The sequence below is a fragment of the Lissotriton vulgaris genome, chromosome 12 (assembly GCF_964263255.1).
Source record: "Lissotriton vulgaris chromosome 12, aLisVul1.2, whole genome shotgun sequence".
Taxonomy (NCBI): Eukaryota; Metazoa; Chordata; class Amphibia; order Caudata; family Salamandridae; genus Lissotriton; species Lissotriton vulgaris.
This window is the reverse complement of record NC_141700.1, coordinates 76,998,221-77,025,034: the sequence shown is the minus strand read 5'-3', so window position 1 is coordinate 77,025,034 and position 26,814 is coordinate 76,998,221. Positions and strand designations below refer to the sequence as shown.

Genomic DNA, 26,814 nt, shown 5'->3' with positions numbered 1-26,814 from the left:
AAGGTTAGATATAGGGATACTATACCTACAGCAACGGGCGAGTACGCCACGTTGCCCCAGCTGTCGTGCAGCCAGTTGTGTCAGATTTAGATGGCCATCCAGGGGTGGCATAATACATGCTTCAGCCCCTGGTAGGCCCTGGGTACACCGATGCCCTGAGTTACAGGGTCTGACAGGGTGGCCCAGTTCCAATTGGGTAATGCACCTAAGGTACACACATCAATTTAGCGAGAGAACAGCTAGGCTGTGGGTCTGATTGGCAGGCCCACAGCCCGAGAAAGTCGTAAACCAGTGAAACAAAAGCAAAAAGTCCGGGTGATCATAGGATTGCAGACCCTACTCTCCTACATATACCAATTACAATTTAGCTTTAGAGGACACAGAATTGGCCCTTGGCCTGGTTTGCAGAGCCCAGGGCACTTTCAGAGTTAGTAACCACCAGCATCAGTCAAATAAAGGTAGAGATCAGTGCAAAAGGGATGACTTTCGTACACTAACATATTGCTTAGCTATTACTCACTGGAACTTTTTTCAGTGACTTGTGGTCCAAATTGACCAGTTCTACTATTTTTTGTTTTGTGATTGTAGGGTGATGCCTTAGAGCAGGCGATCATAAGTCAAGCACCTCAGGTGGAGAAGCTTATTGCCACCACTGCCCATGAGAGGATGCCATGGTTCCATGGAGCAATATCTCGAGAGGAAGCAGAGAGGAGGCTTTATTCAGGAGCACAACCAGATGGCAAATTCTTGTGAGTTGTGGGAATGTAATAATTGTTTGCTGTCATGAGTATCAATGATTTTCGTAACCTTCACAGACGTTGTGTAGTCAGGGATCTGAATGATACTAAAGGAGGACTAATGAGGTTTATGTTGGCCTTTAATCAAAAAGACAGATTCCAGAAAGAAGACATATACTTTAGGTCAATACACTGTTCACAAACAGCCCATTCCAACCCCAAAAAAGCTTGAGCATTTGCACAAATTAATGTAATCCCTTTCCTACCAACAATTGCTTGCCCACAGCAACAACCCATGTGAATGTTGTTGGTGATTTGATGAAGTTTCAAACTTTTACCCAATTCTTATTTCTAGTTCCTGCTCAACATCTGTATATCTGTTAAGTCATTCATTATCAGTAACGCTTTCAAATTCTTGACAGCATTCTTTTGATTCTTGGTGTAAGACTGAATTATGGTGACATGATGGTCTAGAAGAGGATGCCCTTATGTCCTGAGGAAGGCTCTGCAGGATCACCGTACAGAGTCGAACCACCATTAGAATTTTGAATTCCAGTTCTGCATTGCTCTTCTCTAAATTATACGAATATTGTCATCACATATTGTTAATCATTTATCAATTTGGTACATCACTGTTGTTGCTTTTTCTGTTTGTCTACACTACCTGTCTATGAACTTAATTTGTTGTAAATATCTATGTATTGAAAGCTTGTAGCTGTTTTTACCAACTATTTTGTGTTAAAACTATTGCTTTTGCTCGACTGAACAAAACATTGTGCCTAAATAACAACTACTATTTACCGCATTGGCTACATGTGTTTTACTGACACTCTTATTGTGATGATCCAAATTAGTTTTTCATATAAGTATGGGACCATCCTGCAAGAAAAAACATAGAAATCCACTAAAGCAGTAATCAGATTTCAATAGTTCTATTTGGTTATCAAATACTCAATTTCATATTTCTACAAAGTCCCATAGGGTTTGCTTTGACTTCAGCTACTTGTAGACTTAAGGGGTGATTACGGTGAGGCTCGTAAAGGCTCCGACCTGCGGTCGAAGTCTTTACAGCCGCATCGTAATGGGCTGTTCAGTTTCCTTTCCGACCGCCTAATTACGATGGAGGCAGTCGAAAAGGAAACCAGCCGGCCATTCGGCTGGCTTCAGATGGGCTCAGAGAGCCTGTCCACCAGTCAGAAGCCAGGCTGTAATCTCATGGGTGGGCCTTTCCGCCCTTGAGATCACGATGTCGATTTCTGACATGGTTTCCATGCCGGTCTGTCCAACATGGATACCATGTCAGAAAGCGTTTTTGGGGGCCCCCAGCAGGGCCCCCTTGGGTGCACGGCCCCCCTGTTGATCCTTGCACCCTGGGGCAGGCACCTTGAGGTGCAGGGATGAACCACACCTCCCATTTCACTATAGGAGCCAGTATCTGGCCGGTTTACGGCCGGAATGCATGCTGCCACAGTAAAATGTAGGAATGCGACCGAACAGTGTTCAGTCACATCCTAATGAGGCGGTTAGGACCACCGACCGGGTGTCAGTCGGTCCCATGACCGGTGTGGTATCGGGGGGAAGGCATTCCGCTCAACATTGTAATGACCTCCTTAGTTTGTAGTGTTGTTGTAGCGTTGCTGTCTTTGACAACTCCTCATCAAGATGCCAAATAAAGCTCTGAGCAATTTCTCCGTCTGAATTTTTACATAATCGGAGGGCGCTCAAAAGTGTCTAAAAGGCAAAATATTGTTACTCCAGAAAATGTATCAAATAAATAACTAAATTAGTGATTGTTTTCACTCACTTTTTTCCCTAGACTGAGACAAAGAGGTAAAAACAACTCATATTCACTCGCCATCATCTATGGGAAAACTGCCTACCATTACCTCATTGACCACGATAAGTCTGGAAGGTACGCCATCCCGGAAGGGACTAAGTTTGACACCCTATGGCAGGTAAGATCCTAGAAGGGATAAGGGGGCAGACTACCCTGGTTCTGCCAACCAATTGAGATCTGAGGCTTTACAATGCTGTTACCATAAAAACTACAAATTATCCAATGTAATTTGAATATGTGTTTGGAAAGTCTAGGGTATATATTTACTTTGTTAATTGTGAACCATGCTGTGTTGCCTTTTGAATGTTATAGGACCCAGTTCTGAAAGTAAGGGATCTGATGCTTGTGGAGTGTTAAATTTTTAATTTGGGTGGGAAACACAGAATTTGATAATTAGGTGACATTAATAATAACCCTTGACAAACAGAGGTTTGTGAGAAATGGCTAGCAATGTTTATTTGTGAAAGATAGTTGCCACATCTGTGCATGTTTTCTGTAAATGTTATGCCTCTTGCTTGACGCTTGACTGTCTCTCTCTTTCAAAGCTTGTTGAGTACCTGAAAATGAAACCAGATGGGGTGATCTACAGTCTCAAGGAGAGCTGCCCGAACCCCAATCTTCCCTTCGGTGAGTAGCTGTGTGGGCTGAAGCGCCACAGTGCTTGGTGGCACAGAAGGCCACATTTACTGACATGTTGTCCCACTCAATCCAATGAAGTCTACTTTAAGAGTGATAAGACGGTGCAAGGGAGTGAAACAATAAATCAATAAATTGATCAATAACCAAGGCGATATACACAAGGACGGTCAAATAGGCTAATACATCAAAGGACTAATCAGAGCCAGGCTCAATTAATAAACTCAGGACGTGTTGTGAGAGCTCAAACATGGCCATCATTTTTTGTAAGCAGTCTGTGCCGACCAATGTCTTTATCCTTGTGCTACCGCCTTGGTTGTCGATCACTTTATTGGGCTGTTTTATTGTTTCACTCGCTTGCCCCATGTGATCTCTCTATTTTACAGAGCATCCATGTTGTTAACCGTAAACCCTTTGTACGCAGCCACCCCTTGTATCTGCTGGTTTCATTATTTCTGATATTGTATATAAACTCTATACATTTCAGGTCTCCTGAAAGTCATATGTACATATGTTGGGCACTAGATTGGATTCAATACAATCATTGAACGTATTATTTTAGTTCATACCTAATGGCCCCTAGGAGGACTTTTGCTATCTTTAAGGAGCGGTGATCCATGGCACATGTTGAAAGATGCTGTATGGCACATTTCAAAAGACAACCTGCAGCACATCCCAAAGGATGCCCCTCAGCACAGCACATCCCTTAAATATGCCCCAATGACACATCTTTTGAGATTCTCTATGGGACATCTTGAAAAATGCTTGATAGCGCATTGCAAGAGATGCTCATAGCACTCTTTGAGAGACACACCTGGGAACAGCTCACATGATGGCCCATGATGCAGCTTATTAGACACCCCATGGGCATCTCTGATGCTCAGACTCACATCTCAAGAGACAGCCCGTAGCATATCTCGAGAGATGCCCCATGGAACATCGCAAGTGATGCTTAATGGCCCATTTGGAGAAATTCCCCATAAAGAATGTTGTAAAAGTTGTAAATAGAGTTTTAGGTGCAACAGTTTTGATAGAAAATATGATTTGAGGGTATGCACATGATCTGATATCATGTACTTCTCTTTTCTTTAGGTGCTGGGGCACCCGCTCCACCGTCGCTGCCAAGGAATGTGAGTACCGATAAAAACATCTAATGATAAAAATACTTTGAAGCTGACTTATCCATGCATTGATGGTACAGCTTTGCGTTATCATTCGGAAAATGTACATTTGTCCATCACAGCCAACAGAAGAGGTTTCAGCTCTCTTATAGCCATCTCCCAGAGATGGCGCATGAAAAACCTCTGAAGAAATTGATCTTTGCCTTTAACGTTGCACTCAGGGCTTAAGTCATAGTCGGGAGGAAAGGTAGAGTCCAAAGAATTCTTAGTAGTAGTCGGATAGGATTTTAATTTATGTTAAGCTGTAGATCAAGATTGGAACAACGCAGGGGTAACCCTATTCATAGATGGCAAAGTAATGGTCAAAATGTAACTGGAATTCTCCACTGAGCAGTAGAGCAATACAGATTTTAGACTGAGTAGCGCAGGACAGAACACTGGTATTGATTTTGGATCTACTTTAACATATAGTACATGATTGCAAGGTACAGGAGATATTTGTGAAGATGACCTTGCTGCTCGAGGAGTCCAGACCTGTATGTATCATGATGACCTGCAACAGAAGACATCTTAGAAGTTCTAGAGGTACCTCTTCAACATAACTTTGCACCATGGGTCAAATTCCCTGGTCAGGATATTCAAATCGGCGACTAACAGAGAGGCAGGGATTGGTTAAGAGAGGATCGTGTACCTGAAAATGTACAAAAATAGGAGTCTGAATCCATATTAGATGGACATATCAGGTGGGTGTAGACAGAGAAATTGAAAGAGGAAAATGGAAAAGGGAAATGACCCTGGGTAAGGAATCCGTTTTTGTACTAAGTTTCACCGACATTTAGAAAGGGTTTTTGACCAGACTACCCAGTGATCATATATGAAGGTGTTTTTGGGACTAAGTGCCGAAAGGTTAATGGCGAGGTTACATTTCAGAGATCCAGCACAGCAATCCTCTTGATGTAGGTTTTACACATCACTCCAGGTCAGCAGGGCATCATGTTTTAAGTCCTTTGCTGTCAGGGTGTTATAATGAAATTTATTAAATGGCACAATAAGATTAAAACTCCAAGAATATATTGGGTTGTTAAATGAAAGCCCAGACCCACACAAAGTTCTGATGACAGGGAACAAAGTTGCAAACCTAACTGGATGTATCAGCCCCTGCTACATCAAGCGTACAGCCCTTAGATTATTAGTGGTAGACTTCTAATCCATCTTTTGAAGTTGAATGTGAAGGGGTTAACATTTTTGTATATTTTAGTGTTCAACAAACATACTGTGCTCTGTTTATGTCTTCCATATAGCGGCTTGGAGCTGGTATAGATGGTTACACACCAGAACCTACCTTCAAAGGTAAGCTATCAATGCCACAACTTGTATCTAATTCTGATTAATGACCACACATCAACTTTAAAGTCAGTATTGAGTCCATGACCTCAAAACCAAGTGTTCTTGCAGTCACATTTCTTCCATTTTAAATACTGTCGCCTAAAATTTGATAATCTGGGACCTGGTGTTAAAACCTCAACATCATCTCATACGCCGACGACACCCAGCTGATCCTCTCCCTCACCAACAACCCCGCCACCGCCAGAGCCAACCTACACGAAGGGATGACAGACGTAGCCAAGTGGATGATGAACAGCCGCCTGAAACTGACCTCGGACAAGACGGAAGTCCTCATCCTGGGATCTTCACCCTCCGCCTGGGACGACTCCTGGTGGCCCCCCGCCCTAGGCAGCGCACCCAAACCAACGGACCACGCACGCAACCTGGGCTTCATCCTAGACTCCTCCCTCTCCATGACCAAACAAGTCAACGCCGTCTCCTCGTCGTGCTTCAACATCCTGCGCATGCTACGTAAGATCTTCCGGTGGATCCCCACCGAGACCAGGAAGACGGTCACCCAGGCCCTCGTCATCAGCCGTCTGGACTACGGCAACTCCCTCTACGCCGGAACCACCGCCAAACTCCAGAAAAGACTTCAGCGGATTCAGAACGCCTCAGCACGACTCATCCTGGACATCCCCCGTCGCAGCCACATCCCTGGACACCTGAGAGATCTGCACTGGCTCCCGGTCAACAAGAGAATCACCTTCCGTCTCCTCACCCACGCTCACAAAGCCCTACACAACCAAGGCCCAGGATACCTCAACAGCTGCCTCAACTTCTACGTTCCCACACGCCAGCTTCGATCGACCGGCCACGCCCTTGCCATAGTCCCCCGCATCCGAAGAGCCACCACAGGAGGAAGGTCCTTCTCCTACCTGGCCGCCTAGACTTGGAACTCCCTCCCGACCCACCTCCGCCTGACCCAGGACCACCTTGCCTTCAGGAAGCAGCTCAAGACCTGGCTGTTCGAGCAGTAGCGGACCCCCCCCAAAGCACCTTGAGACCCTCCGGGTGAGTAGCGCGCTATATAAATGCTTTGATTGATTGATTGATTGATGTAAAACCCGGAATTAACTTCATTGCCAAGACCTGATTTGTCGTCAAAGTGCTGCAGGGTTCTGTGAAAAATCTCTTTTATTATTAGAAACCAAAGTAATTCCTCTTTTTGTTTACTTGACTAGATGACACTTTATTCAATACCTTAGCAAGACTATCTGCATTCACAATCTGGTACATTTTCACATCTAAATCTTTTTTTCTTATCTAAATATTAGAGAATACTGCATATAAAACCATGAGTAGGACATTTTCCAACATATTCAAATAAGTAATGCATTAAATGCTATGGTGTTGCCATCTGAAAGAGCAGTAAACATCAGTTGTTACTATTAACCTTTTTAATATTGTTCAATGTATCAAACTTGGGCGGATGAGAGACAGCACGTTTCTTGTGGGTGATTCAAAGATTACAAAAACTAGACCGCATCTTAAAACTAAAGGAGTCATCTATATCTATAATCAGATAACTCAGGCTGGTTCTTATTACAGGTGCAGCTGCTAAAACAAATTCCCTTCCAGGTAAGACTTTTGCATTATTTATGTTTTCGAAGGGTAGTCATTCATTTATGAGGTTGCATAGAGCAGTTGCATATAGCATGAGACAGCAATTATTTTGGCGAAAGAAGGTGGAACGGAGGGACAATAGATTTACCAACAATCTGAACAGTCAAAAGGTAGTTTAATGCTAGTTTAGAGATTTGAAGGTAATGAACGCACACATTCAGACTGATATATATTACTAAGCAGTAATGGAGCTATACTAGTGTGATAATATTAATAATAATGGTTTTCTGTAATTCAAGAACAATACACGTTAGAAGAAAATAAAAGTAGAAAAAGGCGGGCAGATTCAGAATAATATTTCAATACACTGAAAAAAAAGTGATCCATGGACACATGTACATTCAGAAGATCCCAGCTGAAAATGGGTGACAAAGATATGTACGTAGAACTTTCTCAAGCCCACTTTCGAAAATATTTATAAGTTTGAGTAGTTATTCAGATTAAAAGATTTTGAACACAAAACTTTATGCAGTGTGGGCGCTTGAATTGTCAGGTTGTGCCGGGAGCGAAGTGGAGCGGCGTTGAATAGAGGTAGTCCTTTGGGTTCAAAAATCTCTTGAACAAGAGTAATTTCAGCTATTTTAAAAAAAGGACAAGGTATGGCACTAAAAGAATTATAAGAGAAAGGACGGTCCAGATTCCGAGTGGACACTTTGTCGAGGATTGTTGCAAACACATAGATATTATCAGTTCGTAAGTTATTTCAACAGTCTCTTAGGAACCACTCTAATGAGATTGTAAGATGATTTTGGAAATCATTCTTTAAGTTCATTAGCAACTCTTTGAAATCTAATTTTGGGACATTTTGATTGATCTTAAATACCTCAAGTCTGTTCCTTCCATTAATCTCCAAACCAAGCATGTCTTCTATTTCTTCAGTCACTCACCGTACTGTCTGAATCTTGATCCTCAATAATTCTACACAAAAAAAGACTAACTGTTACACAACTGTTATTAAGGTTTAAAAATTGCAATTACCATACATTTGTAAATGGTGTTCATGCTTTAAGTAGTAAAAAACCTACTCTTGTCAAACCTTGTCTTTCCACTTTCAATGCTTCCATGCTTTCATCCGCCAGGAGGTGCAAAAACCCGCATTTTGCCCATGGATACCACAGTCTATGAAAGCCCATACAGTGATCCCGATGAGCTGAAGGATCGCAAGCTCTTCCTGAAGAGGGAATACTTGATGATTGATGAGGTGGAGCTCGGGGCCGGCAACTTTGGCAGTGTCAAGAAAGGGGTTTACAGGATGAAGAAGTAAGTACCAATTGAGGGGTCATCATTGCATGACTTGGACAGTACACAGAACCTCTCAACTCTTTGTGCAGTTAGAAAGCTCAGCTTCAGAAGTTCAGTTGGAGTTGTTTCATGGTCAAAATTTAGGTAGCTGAGATCAATAACTTTTGGTGAAGAATCAAATTCGACCATCCCAAAGTAAGTATATAACTAAGGAAACCACATTTATTGCTCAGAATTCGGGTAGATTATTTTTGTTTTGTATTATCATCATCCTGTTTACAATCCATAAAGACTATCTTGGATAGGATACAGATTCTAACTGGCTAACAGTGAGGTTAAATGAGATTAGGAGAAATATGTTTGGCAAAGATAAAATATATGAACCTTTCTTATCAAGGCAGTTGTCAGCTTTGCATAGACAATATTACTGTAGTCTGAGGCCATAATTTTGAGTAGGCCAATGAATCCAACATTGCTGCAACTCCTGTTATCAGCAAACAGGTAACATGCGGCCTGAACTCAAAAACAGAGATACTGTATCTTGAACTCAAAAAGTTTGGAGTGTAAATTTAGGAGATTAAGGATTTCCACAGTGAACTCTTTTGATCAAGATCTGAAAAAAACTGAGCTATAGGTTACCAAGAATTGTATTTGCTGAGGGGGCGCTAGAGGGCGCACAGCGGAATGGCCGCACTGTCGTGAGGCTCCCGCTGCCCGGAGCTATTATCCGTCTAGGGATCCTGATTACCATCGCTGCGCCCTGATCTGACCCTACGGATCTACTGGGATATCGACTGACCACCCACGGTCCAACTCCTGGGCCATTCGGAGGTTGCTGGCCGAAGTTACGAGGCTCCCAAGTTTCCCCGACTTGCGCTCTGGAGGTCTGGTGCCCCTTGGCCCGGCGTCATCGTTCATGCCAGTCCGTGGCTCTGCACGTGGGGTGTAGGCCTTGCTCTGCCCCTCTCCACCGGGCCCGCTCGCTGGCCGGGCAAGCTGTTTGGATCTTCCTTGCTATTGGACTGTTCTCTTGGCTCCTACAACTGCCTGCCCAAATACCATTGCTCACGGAGTTGCAGCGGATCTCCTTCTTGTCGTCTGGGAGATCGCCCTTTTGCTCTGGGTGCGGAGTCGGCCATTTGCTCGTCGTTGGGAGTGGCGGGGCGCGTGCCCCCACGATTCGGGTTTTTTCTTGGCCGTACCCTTTGTCCGACCCACATCCTGACTCCTATTTGCTTTGGTCCCCCACTGCATTACTAGCGCGCCATTATGGGGAAGCCGGACACTAAACAATCCAAGCTGTCCTTTGACTCTGGGGGAGCTAGGCGGGGGACGCGTTTGCTCCAGGAAGCTGGGACTTCGCGATCCCCCTCTCCGACTGTCGCTGATAGTGTTCCGCAACCACCACCACCGGACTTTACCCAGATGATGCAGGAGATGAGGCAGGGGTTTGCCACGATAGTGGACAAGGTGGACAAAATATCGTCGCGCATGGATGCGGTCGTCCAGAAGCTGGACGTGCATGAGGAGCGCTTGACGGCGGCGGAACAGCGCATTTCGGACCATGACGACACGGCGGCCACCCATACCACCCAACTGGCGAGAATGGACAATATACTGCGTGTCATTGCCGCCAAGAATGAGGAGTTGGAGGCGAGGAGTAGGCGCAACAACGTTCGCATTGTAGGTGTGCCGGAGTCCACAATTGTGGGTAAAATGGAGACTTCTGTGGAGAGGCTACTGGTGGGCGCCATTGGGGCGGAAGCGTTCTCGTCCCAGTTCATCGTTGAGAGAGCGCATCGGTCACTGGGACCACGGCCCGCCTCTGGGGCCGCACCGCGCCCCATCATTGCGCGCCTTTTAAACTATCGTGACCGGGACGCTGCCCTCCGGGCTGCCCGCACTAATAGGGCTCTCTCCTTCGATGGGGTGTCTTTCACCATGTACCCCGACTTCACGCCGATGGTGCAGGACCAGCGTCGTAAGTTCCTGGGGGTGAAGAAGAAACTTCGGGATCTACAAGTGGATTACGCCTTGCTGTACCCTGCCAAACTTAGAGTGACGCACCAGGCTAAGCAACATTTTTTCACCAACCCACAGCATGCTGAGGATTTTGCGAAGCGCCTCCAGCGCGAGCGAGCGGCTGCGGATCGGGGAGGCGATCGAGAACCTGAAGATGAACATTCGGCTGCTGAGGAGGAGGTCGCCTGATTGTGGTGACTTTGGTCTTTGTTTCACTTTTGTAACATTCTGGACGTTTGCCTTTTTCACTGACTTCTACTGCCTTCCTTCTCCGCAATTGCGGCCTAACTGTTGTCCGCTTTTACTTTGGTTGGAGTGGGGGTCCTGTCTTTATTGAGATGGGTGTGTACGTATTGTTTCTTGGGGTCGGTGTGGAACCGCAGGATGGTGCTATCTGGTGTCGTGCTCTGGGCACCCACCCCCCCTGCGCTGCGCCTGGGGCCGTTTGACACTCATTGGCTCGGACACTGGCGTGGTGTGAGGGAGTGGTATCGTGTACCTCTAGAAGGGTCCCCGGAGGGTGTGCCCCATATGTACCTTTGGTTTGGATTCTAGTCCTTTGGTTGACTGGATGTGTGTTGGGGGACGGGGGGGGGTGGTTGTGCACTTGGCCTGATAGTTGGGGTGGTATCAGGTGGGTGGGTGGGGTGGGGATGAAGCTGGCCATGCTTGCCTGCCCAGGACTCATGGATCGATGTGTGAGGTGCTACTGTTGTCTGTGTGCACAGGAGCGGTTTCGTGCCCGCTGCCTCGGCTGGCCCATTTATCTATGTGGCGGAATTGATCCTGGGGCCCGCGCTCCCGTCCGTCTTGGGCCCGGCTGTAACGGCCGCCATCTTAGGCAGCCACGTGGCGCAGAGCGCTTTGCACGAGGAATACGTGAGCGAGTGGTGGGCCGTATAAGCTGGATTGGCAGCACGCGGCACGCGGCACGCGGTATGTTCTGAGTGCTTGTTGCATGGCTGGTTTGGCTGGGGGGGGGGTTGTTGTGGTTTTGGTTGCTTGGTTTGGAGATGACTGGGGGTGTGTGGAGTGTATGCGGGGGGACGACTGCGCCCTATGGTGTGGACCTGTTGCTGGCTGTTACTGGTAGTTGGATGCTCTGTATTTGCTTATTGGGTTCTGTGGGGCCCGGAAACTGGGTAATGTCAACTGCTGTTGTAGATCAGATATCGATTCTGTCCTGGAATGTACGGGGACTTAATGATGCCAGGAAATGTCGTAGCGTGATCCAGTATCTAGACAGGCATGCTATTCATGTTGCTCTCCTCCAGGAAACGCATCTGCGTCCCGCTCCTTCCCCCAACTTTGGTGGGAGGTGGGCTGCGGCCAGGAGGTTTGCTTCCTATTCTTCTTATGCTCGAGGGGTTGTCATCCTTGTTAAACGATCGCTCGCATTTCAGGAACTGGGATTTGTGGGGGACCCTGAGGGGCGCTATGTGCTACTGTGGGGGCGGCTTGGGCAGGACACGGTACTGTTTGTTAATTGCTATGCTCCTAATGTCGATACGCCAATCTTTTTTGTCACTTTGTGGGGTCATGTTCTTGCTGTGGATGCCACTTACATTGTGTGGGGGGGGGATTTCAATTTTGCATTTCATGCCCAGTCGGACAGATCGGAGGGGAGTCCTCAGTATAATGTGCAGGCTAGAGAAGTGTTGCGTGGGATTGTGGAGGAGGCTGGGTTGGTCGACAGCTGGAGGTACGCCCACACTTCCACCAAGGAGGACACTCATTACACCACACATGCTCGTTCATGGGCGAGACTGGACTATGTGTTTCTCTCCAGAGGGCTGGTGGCTGGCCTACGGGAGGCTACACATCTGGCTCGGATGTATTCTGATCACTGTCCGGTGAAGGTTGCAGTGTCCGTCCCCGGGCTGCATAGGCCGCGCCCACCTTGGCGCCTTTTTCCGACTGCTTTACTTGACCCGGTGTTCAAGGAGGAGCTTGGTGTGGAGGTGGAGGCGTTCTTCCCTAGAAACAAGGGCTCTGTGGACAGCGTCGAGGTTATATGGGAGGCGTTCAAGGTTACGATCCGGGGTGTCACTATTTCTAAAAGTTGTGGAGTACTGAGACTGATTGTTCGGGCCCTCGAGAGCTTGGAAGCTGACCTGCGAGACTTAGAACGCAGGATGCAGGTTGACTCTGATCCAGATCTTCTGGCGCAGTTCCGTACTAAACTCTCCGAATATGAGGAGGAGGCTGCTAGAGAGGCTAAGCATAGGGGGAAATACTGGACGGCGAGGCGATACTGTGAAGGGGAGCGGCTCGGTAAGGTCCTCGCTGCCCTTACTAGACATCCAAGGCATGGGTCGGACGTGTTGGAATTGGTGACGCCGGATGGCACTCGCTGTCGGGACACTTCGGAGATTCAGCGTACTTTTATTGACCATTATGCACACCTTTACACGACACAGCAGACTGGTGAGACCCGGTATGGCGGATTTCTTGATGAGCTGGCACTCTGTTGGTTATCGGATGATCATCGCGCGTTCTTAGGCAGGCCTCTAGAGGTGGAGGAGGTCAGGAATGCCATCATGACTCTGTCTAATGGGAAGGCCGCCGGTCTGGATGGCCTTCCTGCTGAGTTTTATAAGTGTTATGTGGACACCATGGCCCCTGTTCTCCGTGAGGTTTTTGAGGAGTCCCTGGAGGAGGGGCGTCTGCCGAGCTCCATGCGGGAGGTCGCCATTACGTCGCTGCTCAAGCCGGGTAAGGATCCGCTGGATGTGGGCTCCTATAGGCCCCTCTCATTGCTCAACTGCGATGTCAAGATTCTCGCGAAGATCCTGGCAGTAAGACTAGCCGAGCTCATGCCCGTTATTGTGTTGCCTGATCAGTCGGGATTTGTGCCCGGCCGTGCTACCTCCCACAATCTTCGCACCTTGTTTTCGCTTGTGTCGACCATTGCTCCTACTATCCCGGTTGCCGCTATCTTTCTTGATGCCACTAAGGCGTTTGACTCCGTTGAGTGGGGCTATCTTATTGATGTTCTTTGTCGGATGGGCTTCCCCAGGATCTTCATCTCATGGGTTAAGCTCTTATATACTGATCCGATGGCGAGGGTGGTGGTGAATGGGGTGTTATCCCCCTCGTTCCCTCTTACGAGAGGGACCCGACAGGGATGCCCCCTCTCGCCCCTTTTGTTTGCTATTGCCATTGAGCCGCTGGCCTGCAGGATTCGTCAGTTTCACCAGCAGAGCGCCTTCAATTGTCTTCAGCGGCAGGTCGGTATTTCTTTATACGCCGACGATGTTACACTCTATGTTAAAGACCCTGAGAACAACCTCAACCCGCTCTTACGGGAGCTGGTCGCTTTTGGGGGTGTCTCCGGTGTCCACATCAACTGGCGGAAGTCTCAACTGTTTCCTCTCACTGCTGCTGTAGCTAGGTTTCCCCTTGATTACCCTCTGGAGTGGTGTGATTCGGAGTTGCGGTATCTTGGCATAGTCGTGTCATTGGACAGGGAGGAATCAGTTCGCCTTAATTATGGTGTAGCTATTACTAAACTTGCAGATGATGTCACTAGGTGGGGGTCCTTGCCTCTCTCCATGGCCGGTAGGGCGTCCCTTATCAAGATGGTAGTCTTGCCCCGCTTTCTTTACCTCTTTCAAAACCTTCCGTATTATCCTGGTGCTTATTTTTTTCGCAGACTTCGGTCCGAGCTCATACGATTGTTCTGGGGGGGCAAGCAGCCGCGGGTGGCTTGGGCTACCCTTACGTTGCCCTATGCTGATGGCGGATTCGACGTTCCTGACTTTGAGCTTTATTATCTTAGCGCTCAGGCGCATTATGCTTATCACTGGATGCGCCCCACGCCGTTTATGCCCCAGATTGCTGCTGAACATTGGGTTGCCCACCCGCCCCCACTGGAGGGGATGGTTTTGGGCAAGGTGTCTGATGTGGAAACGCCTCGCACGACGGTGACGTGCACGGTGGATGCTTGGAAACGGGTGGCTCGATTGCTGGGCGTTTCCTTTCTTTATTCGCCGGCCTTGCCTCTGTCTTCTCATCCTGATTTGTCTCTGTTGTTGGAAACGGGGTTTCAACGAATGTGTAGGCGGCTCGGTATCCTCACGTGGGGTGACTTGTTTCATGAAGGTGCCTTCCGTACGCAGGCTCATTTCTTTGGAGCGGCTGCTTGCTCCCCTTTGGAGCTGTTCTACTTTGTCCGTTTGCGGCAGGGCATGCGTGCTCTGCTACCAGATTTCCCTTCGGAGCCTGGGGTTACCCTCCCCCTCCACGTGCTGTTGGTATCAGATGGACGACACCTGGTGTCGAAATTATACGGGGCTATTCGTAGGCAGCGTTCTGTCCCGGCCAATCGGGTGCGCGAGCAGTGGGTTGCTGAGTTGGGAGCCCCTATCACTGACGAGCAATGGAAGTACTGCTGTGGGCTCACGGCCAATGTCTCCTCTAGTTGTCGCCTTAAAATTATCCACTACAAGTTTGTTCAGAGGTACTATTATACCCCGGCGAGGAAACTTCGGTTTCATTTAGCGGAGGATGACAGGTGTGCTAGGTGTAGTGCGGAAGGCGCTGACTTCCTGCACTTGGCTTGGGGTTGTGCGGGGGTGCTGGAATATTGGACTCAGGTTCATGAAGCCCTGCAGATTATGGCGGAGGGTGGGGTGGCATTTGACCCCTTAGTGATGTTGTTGGGCTACTCTAAGGACGTGCCTGCCTCTCACCGCAGATTTGTTGACGTGGCCCTGCTGCTGGCTAAGCGTAGGGTTGCCTGTTGTTGGGGTCGTGGCAGGGTGCCGCGCTTCCAGGATTGGGTGACCGACCTCACATACTGTCAAGATCAATACAATATCTACTCTGACTTGATGCCTGTCAGATGCAGACCGAAGGACTTTTGGAGTCCGCTCTAGGTGTACCTCCTGACCAGAGCTGTGCAGGACTCTGATTCTGAACTCGGGGACCGGGTGGGGGTTGGTTGACGGCAACATGGTGGGCTGGGATTTCATATTACACCTGCTGATCGTCCAGTATCGGGGGAGAGGCTGTGCTTTCTCCTCTACATGCGAGCTTTCGTGGGCTGTAGTTCCCCTTCTGTCAAGTGGATGGCTAGGAATTGAGATTGTATCCCTGTAATGTCCCCTTTTTTTTTCGGTGTCCCCTCTATCTGAGTCTCCTTTGCTTTATTTGCTAAACGCTGCCAGAGTGTGTCCATACTGTATTGTCTTATTAGCTTGCCTGGCAATGCTGGATCATTGATCTCTTATTTGCACTGTACATTTCAACGTGGCTCCCTGTATTGACTACTAAGCTGCCCTGTACTCGCTTCTGTCTCATTTTTTGGTTCTGGCGTACCATTGTAATGGCCATATGTGACTGTATGTACTGTGTATGCACTTCCCCTTTTCCTGTTTGTCTCCAAATAAAGGTTTAAAAAAAAAAAAAAAAAAAAAGAATTGTATTTGCTTGCAGAATCATGTTTCTATCTTTAGTATTTTGTTTTGCTGTGACAGTAAAATACTTCTCTTTTTCCTAAGACATAGACAAGGCAGGGCAGAAAGTGCTCTTCCAGGGGATCCTCATCAATAGTCATAAGCACTAGAATATTCCTGCCCATGCGCGGGACCCCGGAAACACAATAATATATGTGCCCCACATATATGTATCTCCATATATATATATATACATATATATATATATATATATATATATATATATATATAAAAAAGGCAACTGCAGATGTAGGAGAATAGGGTCTGCAATCGTATGGTCACCCCAGATTTTTGCTTTTTGCTTCACTGGTTTACGACTTTCCCTGGCTGTGGGCCTGCTAATCAGACCCACAGCCTAGCTGTTCTCTCTCTAAATTGACATCCATGTACCTTAGGTGCATTTACCAATTGGTATTGGGCCACTATTGTAAGTCCTTGTACAGTGTACCATAGGTACCCAGGGCATAAGTGTACCCAAGGCCTACCAGGGGCTGCAGCATGCATTATGCCACCCCTGGCTGGCCATCCAAATCTGACACAACTGGCTCATCAATCAGCTGGGGCAAGGTGGTGTAATCACCCCTTTGCTTTAGATATAGTATACCTATATCTAACCCTAAAATGGACACATATACTCCTATAAGTCACTCCTATGGCAGGCCTTAACAATCCTAGAGGCAGAGTGCTTGGAATTATGTGAGATAGTGCTCTAGCATGAGCTGAGCCTGCCTGCAGCTTTCGGAACCAAGTCCTTTAGCTGTTTCCATGATAACGCTATACCATATACTCTTAAGTGCATTATAATCCTCGCAGTTATTGCTAGCTTTGGTATAGCATTATAAAGACATGTCGAGTAAGGTGTCATACGAATTGGAATACTACCCCCTCGCCAATTCTGGCGACGGGGGTAGAATTCCACCCTTCTAGAGGGGCACGACTTGTATGAAACTGTGAACCCCGGTTAAAGTTAACTCGAGCCTCAGCATCACAAAATGGATGCTGCCACCACAAACACAAGTCTGACCTCCTGCTGCTGGGAGTCCTTCCAGCGAGGGAGGCTTGGACAAAGGGTTTCCTGCCTTGGGAGGTGCTAGCACCACCCCAGACAGGATTTTGTGTATTGGGTAGGACAGGTCTGAAAGGAATGAGACATGACTGCGGCACACAAGGTGTCCTGTGCATACTCCGGCTCAAACCAGTTGCTGGGGCACTCCAGCCCCAGCTCTGGTGCGAAACCGGACAAAGGATAGGGGGTGTAACCACCCCCCTTCCTGGTCCCATCCATAGGAGGGACCTAGTCATAGTACAGCCCCCTTTAGGAGAATAAAGGTAGGAGCTGGTCCCATTCCAAATTAGATTAATCCTGACTTGAAACTTTACAAGAAGAAACTCGGGACTTTGACGTTCTGCTCCACAGAAGACTGAAGAAATCTCCCTTGTGGCCAAGGAGTGACCACCCTGCACAAGCAGGCACCATCAAGCGTTCCAGCGGTTCACTTTGTCGTCTTCCCGAGTGGATCCAGACTTCAGAACCCGACGAGACCCAGACCTCCAGACCTCTCCGACCTCTACCTACATCTGCAGCACAGCTAAGATCTGTGGGTGCGACGAGACACGTGGGACCGGCCATCTTGAAGAAACTGCACTTCGCTTCCAGCACGACTTTCAAGGCATCCTTGAGTAGGTGCTTTGGGGATTGAGAAGCCCCAGCCCCGAGCAGCTCCTGCACAGAAGATCAGCCCTCCAGCATCCACGAGATCTGCGTGGGGCCCTTTTTTGCTTGATTGCTGCTCGATGTGTTGTCTGGTCACTTGCCGGCTGGCTAGTGGCCTCCTAGACGACGATCCTTGAAATCCACACCACTGGTCTGGTTGCTCCAGACTGGCCCTTGCTTCCCTGCAAAGGAGAAGCACCCCGGTCCCTCCTGGTCCGCACCAGATGCCTTTTCCACTCGCCACGCGGGTTGCCTTTGCCAAGGCCTGTTGATGCCAAATCCGGAACCAACACTGCCGACAGCGAGAGCCTGCGTGGGACAGCTCGTGCCTCCATCCTGGTCGTCGAAGACGCCTCATGGTCCACGTGGCTGCAGAGACAAGCGTCCATTCTTCACCTGATCGCGACGACATCATCTGGTTCCTTCCTGGTTCCACTCCAGTCACTGGCTAGTGACTTTGAACATTTTCCCCTCTGCTTTCAGGTCTTCATCTTCCTTGATCCACCCTTGGATCACTCCGGACAGCTTCCTCCTGGTCGCCTGCAGCATCTTTCTTCAAGGCTCCATAGACTTCAACGCGGAAACCCGACACACTTTGACACCTATGCACCCGCAGCCCGTGGGTGAGGTAACAAGAGCATTTCGGTGCTCAGGGAGTCTTGTCATGTGCTTAGCCCTCTGATCTCATAAAGAGTTCAGAGGTGTTTGTTAGTTAATAAATATCTTGTTTATTTTCATAACTACCTGTGTGGTGTCCTTTCATTTGGTATTCAAGGGGTTATATGTGGTAAAACAGCTGGCTTCACATGCCAAAAGAGTTTAGCCTAAGACTGCTTTGTCCATGCTACCATTAGGATAACTGGTCTATAAGGTTGACTTACAACCAATCACCATAAGGGTTGTTTGGACTGATACAAGGTGATCACTAGAACTAGTGAGCATCATATATCAGGCCAACTTCTCACATTGGTGTGCAGCGGTTGGGATTTGAGCTTGCTGTTGTTTTTACCAAATATAATCTTGAGATATCTTTTGAAAGATCACATAAGGTACCGTAGGTACATATAACAAAGCTTAGAAATACTCTGAGTTCTACTGAACCAGCTGTTGTAGTAGAAAGGGAGTAGCACACCCTGACTACAACTCTTAGCAAGGGATCAGTAGGAAAACCCATAGTGTAGGTAAGTGCACCACTTACACCTCACTAGAAAGCATGTCTACCACAAGAGAGAACACAGTGGCTCCCCTTGTGGCTAGTGACCCTCCACAGGTCATATCCAGATATGCAGCCCTCAGCTTCCAGGAGATGAGACAATTGTGTACCTCCAGGAGACTGAAACAGGGTTCCAACCCTACCCTTCCTTTTTTGATAGGTCTCTTAGATGCTAGAAGGGCTTCTAATCCAGGCCCCTCTGATCCTACTGATGGCAGCATGCCTGCCTTAGAGGATGACTCTAACCTCCCTGAAACTGAAGAAGTAGATGGTGAGGAGGATGGGAATCTTCTGAGGGAGAGGTAGGAAATGGTCCAGTGATAGTCAGTAGACTTACCAGGGCCAACTTAAGCCTACATGGGAATGGAACTGGGGGAGCCCCAGGATCATCCTCAGGCAGACTTAACCTTGGGAGCAGAAGAGCTAGATCTCAATCCAGAGAATCTAACAAATCTGTTCACTCCCATGTCTCTCTGGCATCTTCTCAGAGAAGGATGACTTCCCCTCAGAGAAGAGAGCATGAAGCCAAGATGAAGGAAGTGAATCTGAGGATCCAAAGGGAAGAACTTGCCCTTGCCAAAGAGAAACTTGCCTTTGCCAGAGAACAGAAATTGAGTGGGGTAGAACCCACTGGTGGCAGCACTATCCCTAGAGATAGAGACAGGAGTTTTGATAATAGACACCTGAGTAAAATAGTGCCCTCCTTTAAAGTAGGAGATGACATCCACAAATGGATGACTGCTCAGGAGAGGGCCTGCAAAGTACAGCAGGTACCCCAGAGTCAGTGGGCAGCTATATTGTGGCTCCCCTTTGGAGGTAAAGGAAGAGACAAGCTCCTCACTGTTAGAGATGAGGATGCTAATGATTACCAAGTCCTGAAAAGTGCCTTGATTGATGAGTTTGGCCTAACAACTGAACAGTACAGGTTGATGTTCAGAGATACCCAGAAAACTCAAGCTCAGGATTGGACTGACTTTGTTGATTGTGCCACTAAGGCTTTGGAAGGCTGGTTACTGGGAAGTAAAGTTACTGATTACACAGGATTGTATAATCTAATTATGAGAGAGCAAATTTTAAATAATTGTCAGAACCAGTTGTTGCATCAGCACTTGATTGACTCAGATCTGACCTCTCCCCAAGAACTGGGAAAGAAGGCAGACAGATGGGTCAGGACAAGGGTCAAGCAGCAGAACCAGAACCAGGGTGGTGGCCAGAAGAAAGCAGACCAAAGGGGAAATCAGAATCAGCAAAATGACCAGAAGTCTTCAACAGGGCCCCAACAATCTAAGGAGGGTGGGACCACTAATACCCAAACGAAGAAGAATGATGGTCAGAGAAAACCATGGTGCCAATACTGTAAAAGTAAGACTCACTGGTTTAGTGGGTGCACCAAGAAAGGCCCAGCCCCTACCACTACCGCCCCTAAGGCACCTGCATCCCCTAGTATAGTTACTAGTGGTAGTGTACCCCCCAAGGCTATAGTGTGGTTAACCCTGGGAACTGAGGTGGGTTCTGACTTAGTCAGAATACCTACTCAGGCTGTTCTTGTTTGTAGTGGGGACATGGATATGACCCCTACCATAAGTCCTAGTACTCTAGGCAAATACAGGCAAACGCCTTTGATCAATGGAAAAATGGCTCAGACCTACAGGGACACATGTACCAGTGTCACTATGGTGACACCAGCCTTTGTGGAACCTGAACAGGTAATACTAGGTTCAGACTACCTAGTGACCAATGCTAGCAATGTCACTACCAATCACAGCATGGCAGTTGTTAACTTCTCCTGGGGAGGGGTAACTGGCCTCAAAAGAGTTGTAGTTAGTTCAGACCTCCCAGTAGAATGTCTTTTGGGCAATGATTTGGAATCCTCCTTATGGTCAGAAGTGGAGTATAGGTCTCATGTGGAAATGTTAGGTTTGTCAGCACATGTCCTTGCTGTGACCAGGTCACAGGCCAAGAAATGCCCAGCTGAACTAGTGCTGGATCCTGGAACAATGGACCAGACACTAACCAAGAGTAAGAACAGTAGGGTTAAGGCAGTGCCTTCTCCCCTGCCTCAAGGTGAGGATCAGCTCTCTCAGGAGACTGACCCAAAGACCCCAGAAGGAACTGTCCTAGAAGAGCTTGAACCTGAACAGGTGGAGTTTCTTGGGACAGGGGGACCTTCCAGGGCAGACTTGAGGCAGGCACAGTTAGACTGTTCCTCTCTTGAACCCCTCAGACAGCAGGCTGCTGCTGAGGCTGCAGGGAATGCTACAGGTACCCACAAGGTGTACTGGGATGATGGACTCCTATACTCTGAGGCAAGAGACCCCAAGCCTGGTGCTACCAGGAGGCTCGTTATCCCCTTGTCTCTGATAGGTTTCCTTCTTACCTTAGCCCATGAGATTCCCCTTGCAGGTCACTTAGGCCAGAACAAGACTTGGGACAGGCTTGTCCCTCACTTTCACTGGCCTCATATGTCTGAAGACACAAAAGAGTTTTGTCGCTCATGTGTCACCTGTCAAGCCAGTGACAAATCAGGTGGCACCACAAAGGCCCCCCTTATACCATTACCTGTGGTGGGGGTGCCCTTTGAAAGAGTGGGGATTGACATTGTTGGACCAATGGACCCCCCAACAGCATCTGGGCACAGATTTATACTAGTGGTAGTGGATCATGTCACTAGGTATCCAGAAGCTATTCCCCTTAGGACCACTACAGCTCCTGTTGTGGCCAGGGCCCTACTTGGAGTTTTCTCCAGAGTGGAGTTTCCTTAGGAGGTTGTCTCTGACAGAGGTGCAAACTTTATGTCAGGATACTTGACTGCAATGGGGAAGGAGTGTGGTGTAAATTACAAATTTACCACACCCTATCATCCACAGTGCAATGGGCTTGTGGAGAGATTCAACAAGACCCTAAAAGGGATGATAAAAGGGTTACCTGAAAAGCTTAGGCGAAGATGGGACATCCTTTTACCCTGCCTTCTGTTTGCTTACAGAGAGGTCCCACAGAAGGGGGTTGGCTACAGCCCTTTTGAGCTTCTATTTGGGCACCCTGTAAGAGGAGCCCTATGTCTTGTGAAGGAAGGATGGGAGTTACCTCTCAAAAAGCCTAAGCATGACATAGTGGACTAAGTACTTGGTCTCCGCTCCAGGATGGCAGAGTACATGGAGAAGGCATCTAAAAACCTTGAGGCCAGCCAAGAACTCCAAAAAGCTTGGCATAACCAAAAGGCTGTCCTTACTGTTTACCAGCCTGGACAGAAGGTGTGGGGGTTGGAGCCAGTGGCCCCAGCAGCTCTCCAAGACAAATGGTCTGGACCCCATACTATCATTGAACAAAAGGGAGAGGTCACCTACCTGGTGGACCTTGGAACTCCCAGGAGCCCTCACAAAGTACTTCATGTGAATAGGCTCAAGGCATTTGTTGACAGGGCAGACATGGGCTTGCTCATGGCTACAGATGAGGGGCAGGAGGAAGAGAGTGACCCTCTCCCAGGCCTGCTCACTCAGAACCCTGATGATGGATCAGTAGATGGCGTGGTCTTTTCTGACAGCCTCTCTGAGCATCAACAAAAGGATTGCAAACAGGTTCTTCAATCCTTTAGACAAATGTTTTCTCTGACACCCAGTCAGACAAACTGGTGCACCCATGAGGTGGACACTGGTGACAGTCTGCCTATAAAGAGTAAAATCTACAGGCAACCTGACCATGTCAGGGACTGCATAAAGAAAGAAGTACAAAGATGTTGGAATTGGGAGTCATTGAACCCTCAGAGAGCCCTTGGGCTAGTCCTGTAGTTCTAGTGCCTAAACCTCACACCCAGGATGGTAAGAGAGAGATGAGGTTTTGTGTAGCTACGGGGGTCTCAATGCTGTCACTAAGACAGATGCCCATCCAATACCTAGAGCAGATGAACTCATAGATAAATTGGCTTCTGCCAAATTCTAGAGTACATTTGACCTAACAGCTGGTTATTGGCAGATCAGGTTAGCTGAGGATGCCAAGGCCAAAACAGCATTTTCTACCCCAGGAGGTCATTACCAGTTTGTGGGGATGCCCTTTGGTTTGAAAAATGCACCTGCCACTTTTCAAAGATTGGTGAACCAAGTTCTCACTGGATTGGATGACTTTTGTGCAGCATATCTAGATGATATTGCTGTCTTCAGCTCCACCTGGGAGGATCACCTGAGGAAAGTTTTGGAGGCCCTGCAAAAGGCATGCCTCACTATCAAGGCCACCAAGTGCCAGATAGGGGAGAGTCAGGTTGTGTACCTGGGCCACCTTGTAGGTGGAGGCCAGGTTCAACCATTGGAGAGCAAGATACAGGCCATAAAGGACTGGGCTCCTCCAACCACCCAGACACAGGTCAGAGCTTTCTTGGGCCTGTCTGGTTACTATAGGAAATTTGTCAGAAATTATGGGACAATTGTGACCCTTCTTAATGACCTGACAAGTAAGAAAATGCCAAAGAAAGTTCAGTGGACAGTTAGCTGTCAGAAGGCATTCGATGACCTAAAGCAGGCCATGTGCACTGCACATATTCTCAAGAGTCCAGACTACTCCAAACCTTTCATTGTCCAGACAGATGCTTCTGAGTTGGGTGGGGTAGCTGTTCTATCCCAATTCAATATTGATGGTCATGACCAGCCCATTGCTTTTATAAGTAGAAGGCTGACCCCTAGAGAGAAACGCTGGTCAGCTATTGAGAGGGAGGCCTTTTCTGTGGTTTGGGCCCTGGAGAAGTTGAGGCCATACTTGTTTGGAACTCACTTCAAGATTCGGACAGACCATAAGCCCCTCTTGTGGCTAAATCAAATGAAGGGTGAAAATCCCAAACTTCTTAGGTGGTCCATTTACCTACAGGGGATGGACTTTACAGTGGAGCACAGACCAGGGACTGACCATCGCAATGCAGATGGTCTCTCCGGGTATTTCCACTTAGAACAGGAAGACTCACCTGGTCAAGGTTAGTTTAATGTCCCTAAGTTTGGGGGGGGGGTTATGTAGGAGAGTAGGGTCTGCAATCCTATGGTCACCCCAGATTTTTGCATTTTGCTTCACTGGTTTACGACTTTCCCTGGCTGTGGGCCTGCTAATCAGACCCACAGCCTAGCTGTTCTCTCTCTAAATTGACATCCATGTACCGTAGGTGCATTTACCAATTGGTATTGGGCTACTATTGTAAGTCCTTGTACAGTGTACCATAGGTACCCAGGGCATAAGTGTACCCAAGGCCTACCAGGGACTGCAGCATGCATTATGCCACCCCTGGCTGGCCATCCAAATCTGACACAACTGGCTGATCAATCAGCTGGGGCAAGGTGGTGTAATCACCCTTTGCTTTAGATATAGTATACCTATATCTAACCCTAAAATGGACACATATACTCCTATAAGTCACTCCTATGGCAGGCCTTGACAATCCTGGAGGCAGAGTGCTTAGAATTATTTGAGATAGTGCTCTAGCATGAGCTGAGCCTGTCTGCAGCTTTCGGAACCAAGTCCTTTAGCTGTTCCCAAGATAACGCTATACCATATACTCTTAAGTGCATTATAATCCTCGCGGTTATTGCTAACTTTGGTGTAGCATTATCAAAACATGTCGAGTAAGGTGTCATATGAATTGGAATACTACCCCCTCGCCAATTATGGCGACGGGGGTAGCATTCCACCCTTCTAGAGGGGCACGACATGTATGTAACTGTGAACCCCGGTTAAAGTTAACTCGAGCCTCAGCATCACAAAATGGATGCTGCCACCACAGATACAAGTCTGACCTCCTGCTGCTGGGAGTCCTTCCAGCGAGGGAGGCTTGGACAAAGGGTTTCCTGCCTTGGGAGGTGCTAGCACCACCTCGGACAGGATTTTGTGTATTGGGTAGGACAGGCCTGAAAGGAATGAGACATGCCCGGGGCACACAAGGTGTCCTGTGCATACTCCGGCTCAAACCAGTTGCTGGGGCACTCCAGCCCCAGCTCTGGTGCGAAACCGGACAAAGGATAGGGGGTGTAACCACCCCCCTTCCTGGTCCCACCCATAGGAGGGACCTAGTCATAGTACCGCCCCCTTTAGGAGAATAAAGGTAGGAGCTGGTCCCATTCCAAATTAGATTAATCTTGACTTGAAACTTTACAAGAAGAAACTCTGGACTTCGACGTTCTGCTCCACAGAAGACTGAAGAAATCTCCCTTGTGGCCAAGGAGTGACCACCCTGCACAAGCAGGCACCATCAAGCGTTCCAGCGGTTCACTTTGTCGTCTTCCCGAGTGGATCCAGACTTCAGAGCCTGACGAGACCCGGACTTCCAGACCTCTCCGACCTCTACCTACATCTGCAGCACAGCTGAGATCCGTGGGTGCGACGAGACACGTGGGACCTGTCATCTTGAAGAAACTGCACTTTGCTTCCAGCACGACTTCCAAGGCATCCTTGAGTAAGTGCTTTGGGGATTGAGAAGCCCCAGCCCCGAGCAGCTCCTGCACAGAAGATCAGCCCTCCAGCATCCACGAGATCTGCGTGGGGCCCTTTTTCTTGATTGCTGCTCGACGCGTTGTCTGGTCACTTGCCGGCTGGCTAGTGGCCTCCTAGACGATGATCCTTGAAATCCACACCGCTGGTCTGGTTGCTCCAGACTGGCCCTTGCTTCCCTGCAAAGGAGAAGCACCCCGGACCCTCCTGGTCTGCACCAGACGCCTTTTCCACTCGCCGCATGGGTTGCCTTTGCCAAGGCCTGTTGACGCCGAATCCGGAACCAACACTGCCGACAGCGAGACCCTGCGTGGGACAGCTCGTGCCTCCATCCTGGCTGCAGAGTCAAGCGTCCATTCTTCACCTGATCGCGACGACATCATCTGGTTCCTTCCTGGTTCCACTCCAGTCACTGGCTAGTGACTTTGAACATTGTCCCCTCTGCTTTCAGGTCTTCATCTTCCTTGATCCACCCTTGGATCACTCCGGACAGCTTCCTCCTGGTCGCCTGCAGCATCTTTCTTCAAGGCTCCATAGACTTCAACGCGGAAACCCGACACACTTTGACACCTATGCACCCGCAGCCCGTGGGTGAGGTAACAAGAGCATATCGGTGCTCAGGGGTAGAGTGACTCTCCTAGTGTCCAGATTTCCAGTCATTTTAGTCCTAGCTAGTCGGAACTGTCTATTACTTACCTTTTCGTAATTTGTACTGTCCATTGACTTTGTTACGCATCTCGCGTGTGAGTTCACACTCTGCACACGCGTTCCGTGGGCCTCCTATTACTTACCTAAGGTTAGGATAGTGTAGTCCCAGCGATCCTACAGCCTCTGGACAGCTCCATTCCTTCTAACGACTTCCTTATACCACTTGTTTAGTATATGGTTTGTTGCGCCCCTAGGGCAACATTGAAACTTGTGCAACTTAACGTATTTTTCTTAAGAGTCTTGTCATGTGCTTAGCCCTCTGATCTCATAAAGAGTTCAGAGGTGTTTGTCAGTTAATAAATATCTTGTTTGTTTTCATAACTACCTGTGTGGTGTCCTTTTATTTGGTATTTAAGGGGTTATATGTGGTAAAACAGCTGGCTTCACATGGCAAAAGAGTTTAGCCTAAGACTTCTTTGTCCATGCTACCATTAGGATAGCTGGTCTATAAGGTTGACTTACAACCAATCACCATAAGGGTTGTTTGGACTGATACAAGGTGATCACTAGAACTAGTGCAAAAACAACAGGTGATGGACCGAATGTGGATCAATGTCACACATTCCCCCAGTCAAAAGATCTGGGCCCGAATCCATCGTTTTTTTGCACTCCACACCACCCTGGGTTAGACAATGGCGATATGCAAATCAGCTCTGA

At 48.1% G+C, this 26,814-nt stretch overlaps 1 protein-coding gene across 1 annotated transcript in view; it reads left to right on the top strand.

Moving 5' to 3' along the window:
• The window catches only part of ZAP70 (zeta chain of T cell receptor associated protein kinase 70), a 126,320-nt gene that overhangs the window by 51,834 nt on the left and 47,672 nt on the right, over nucleotides 1-26,814 (top strand). The window contains exons 3-9 of the mRNA XM_086947209.1: nucleotides 589-749; nucleotides 2,554-2,692; nucleotides 3,120-3,201; nucleotides 4,303-4,340; nucleotides 5,633-5,681; nucleotides 7,269-7,298; nucleotides 8,423-8,603. Coding sequence (XP_086803335.1) covers nucleotides 589-749; nucleotides 2,554-2,692; nucleotides 3,120-3,201; nucleotides 4,303-4,340; nucleotides 5,633-5,681; nucleotides 7,269-7,298; nucleotides 8,423-8,603 — 680 coding nt within the window. The remainder of the gene's footprint in view (nucleotides 1-588; nucleotides 750-2,553; nucleotides 2,693-3,119; nucleotides 3,202-4,302; nucleotides 4,341-5,632; nucleotides 5,682-7,268; nucleotides 7,299-8,422; nucleotides 8,604-26,814) is intronic.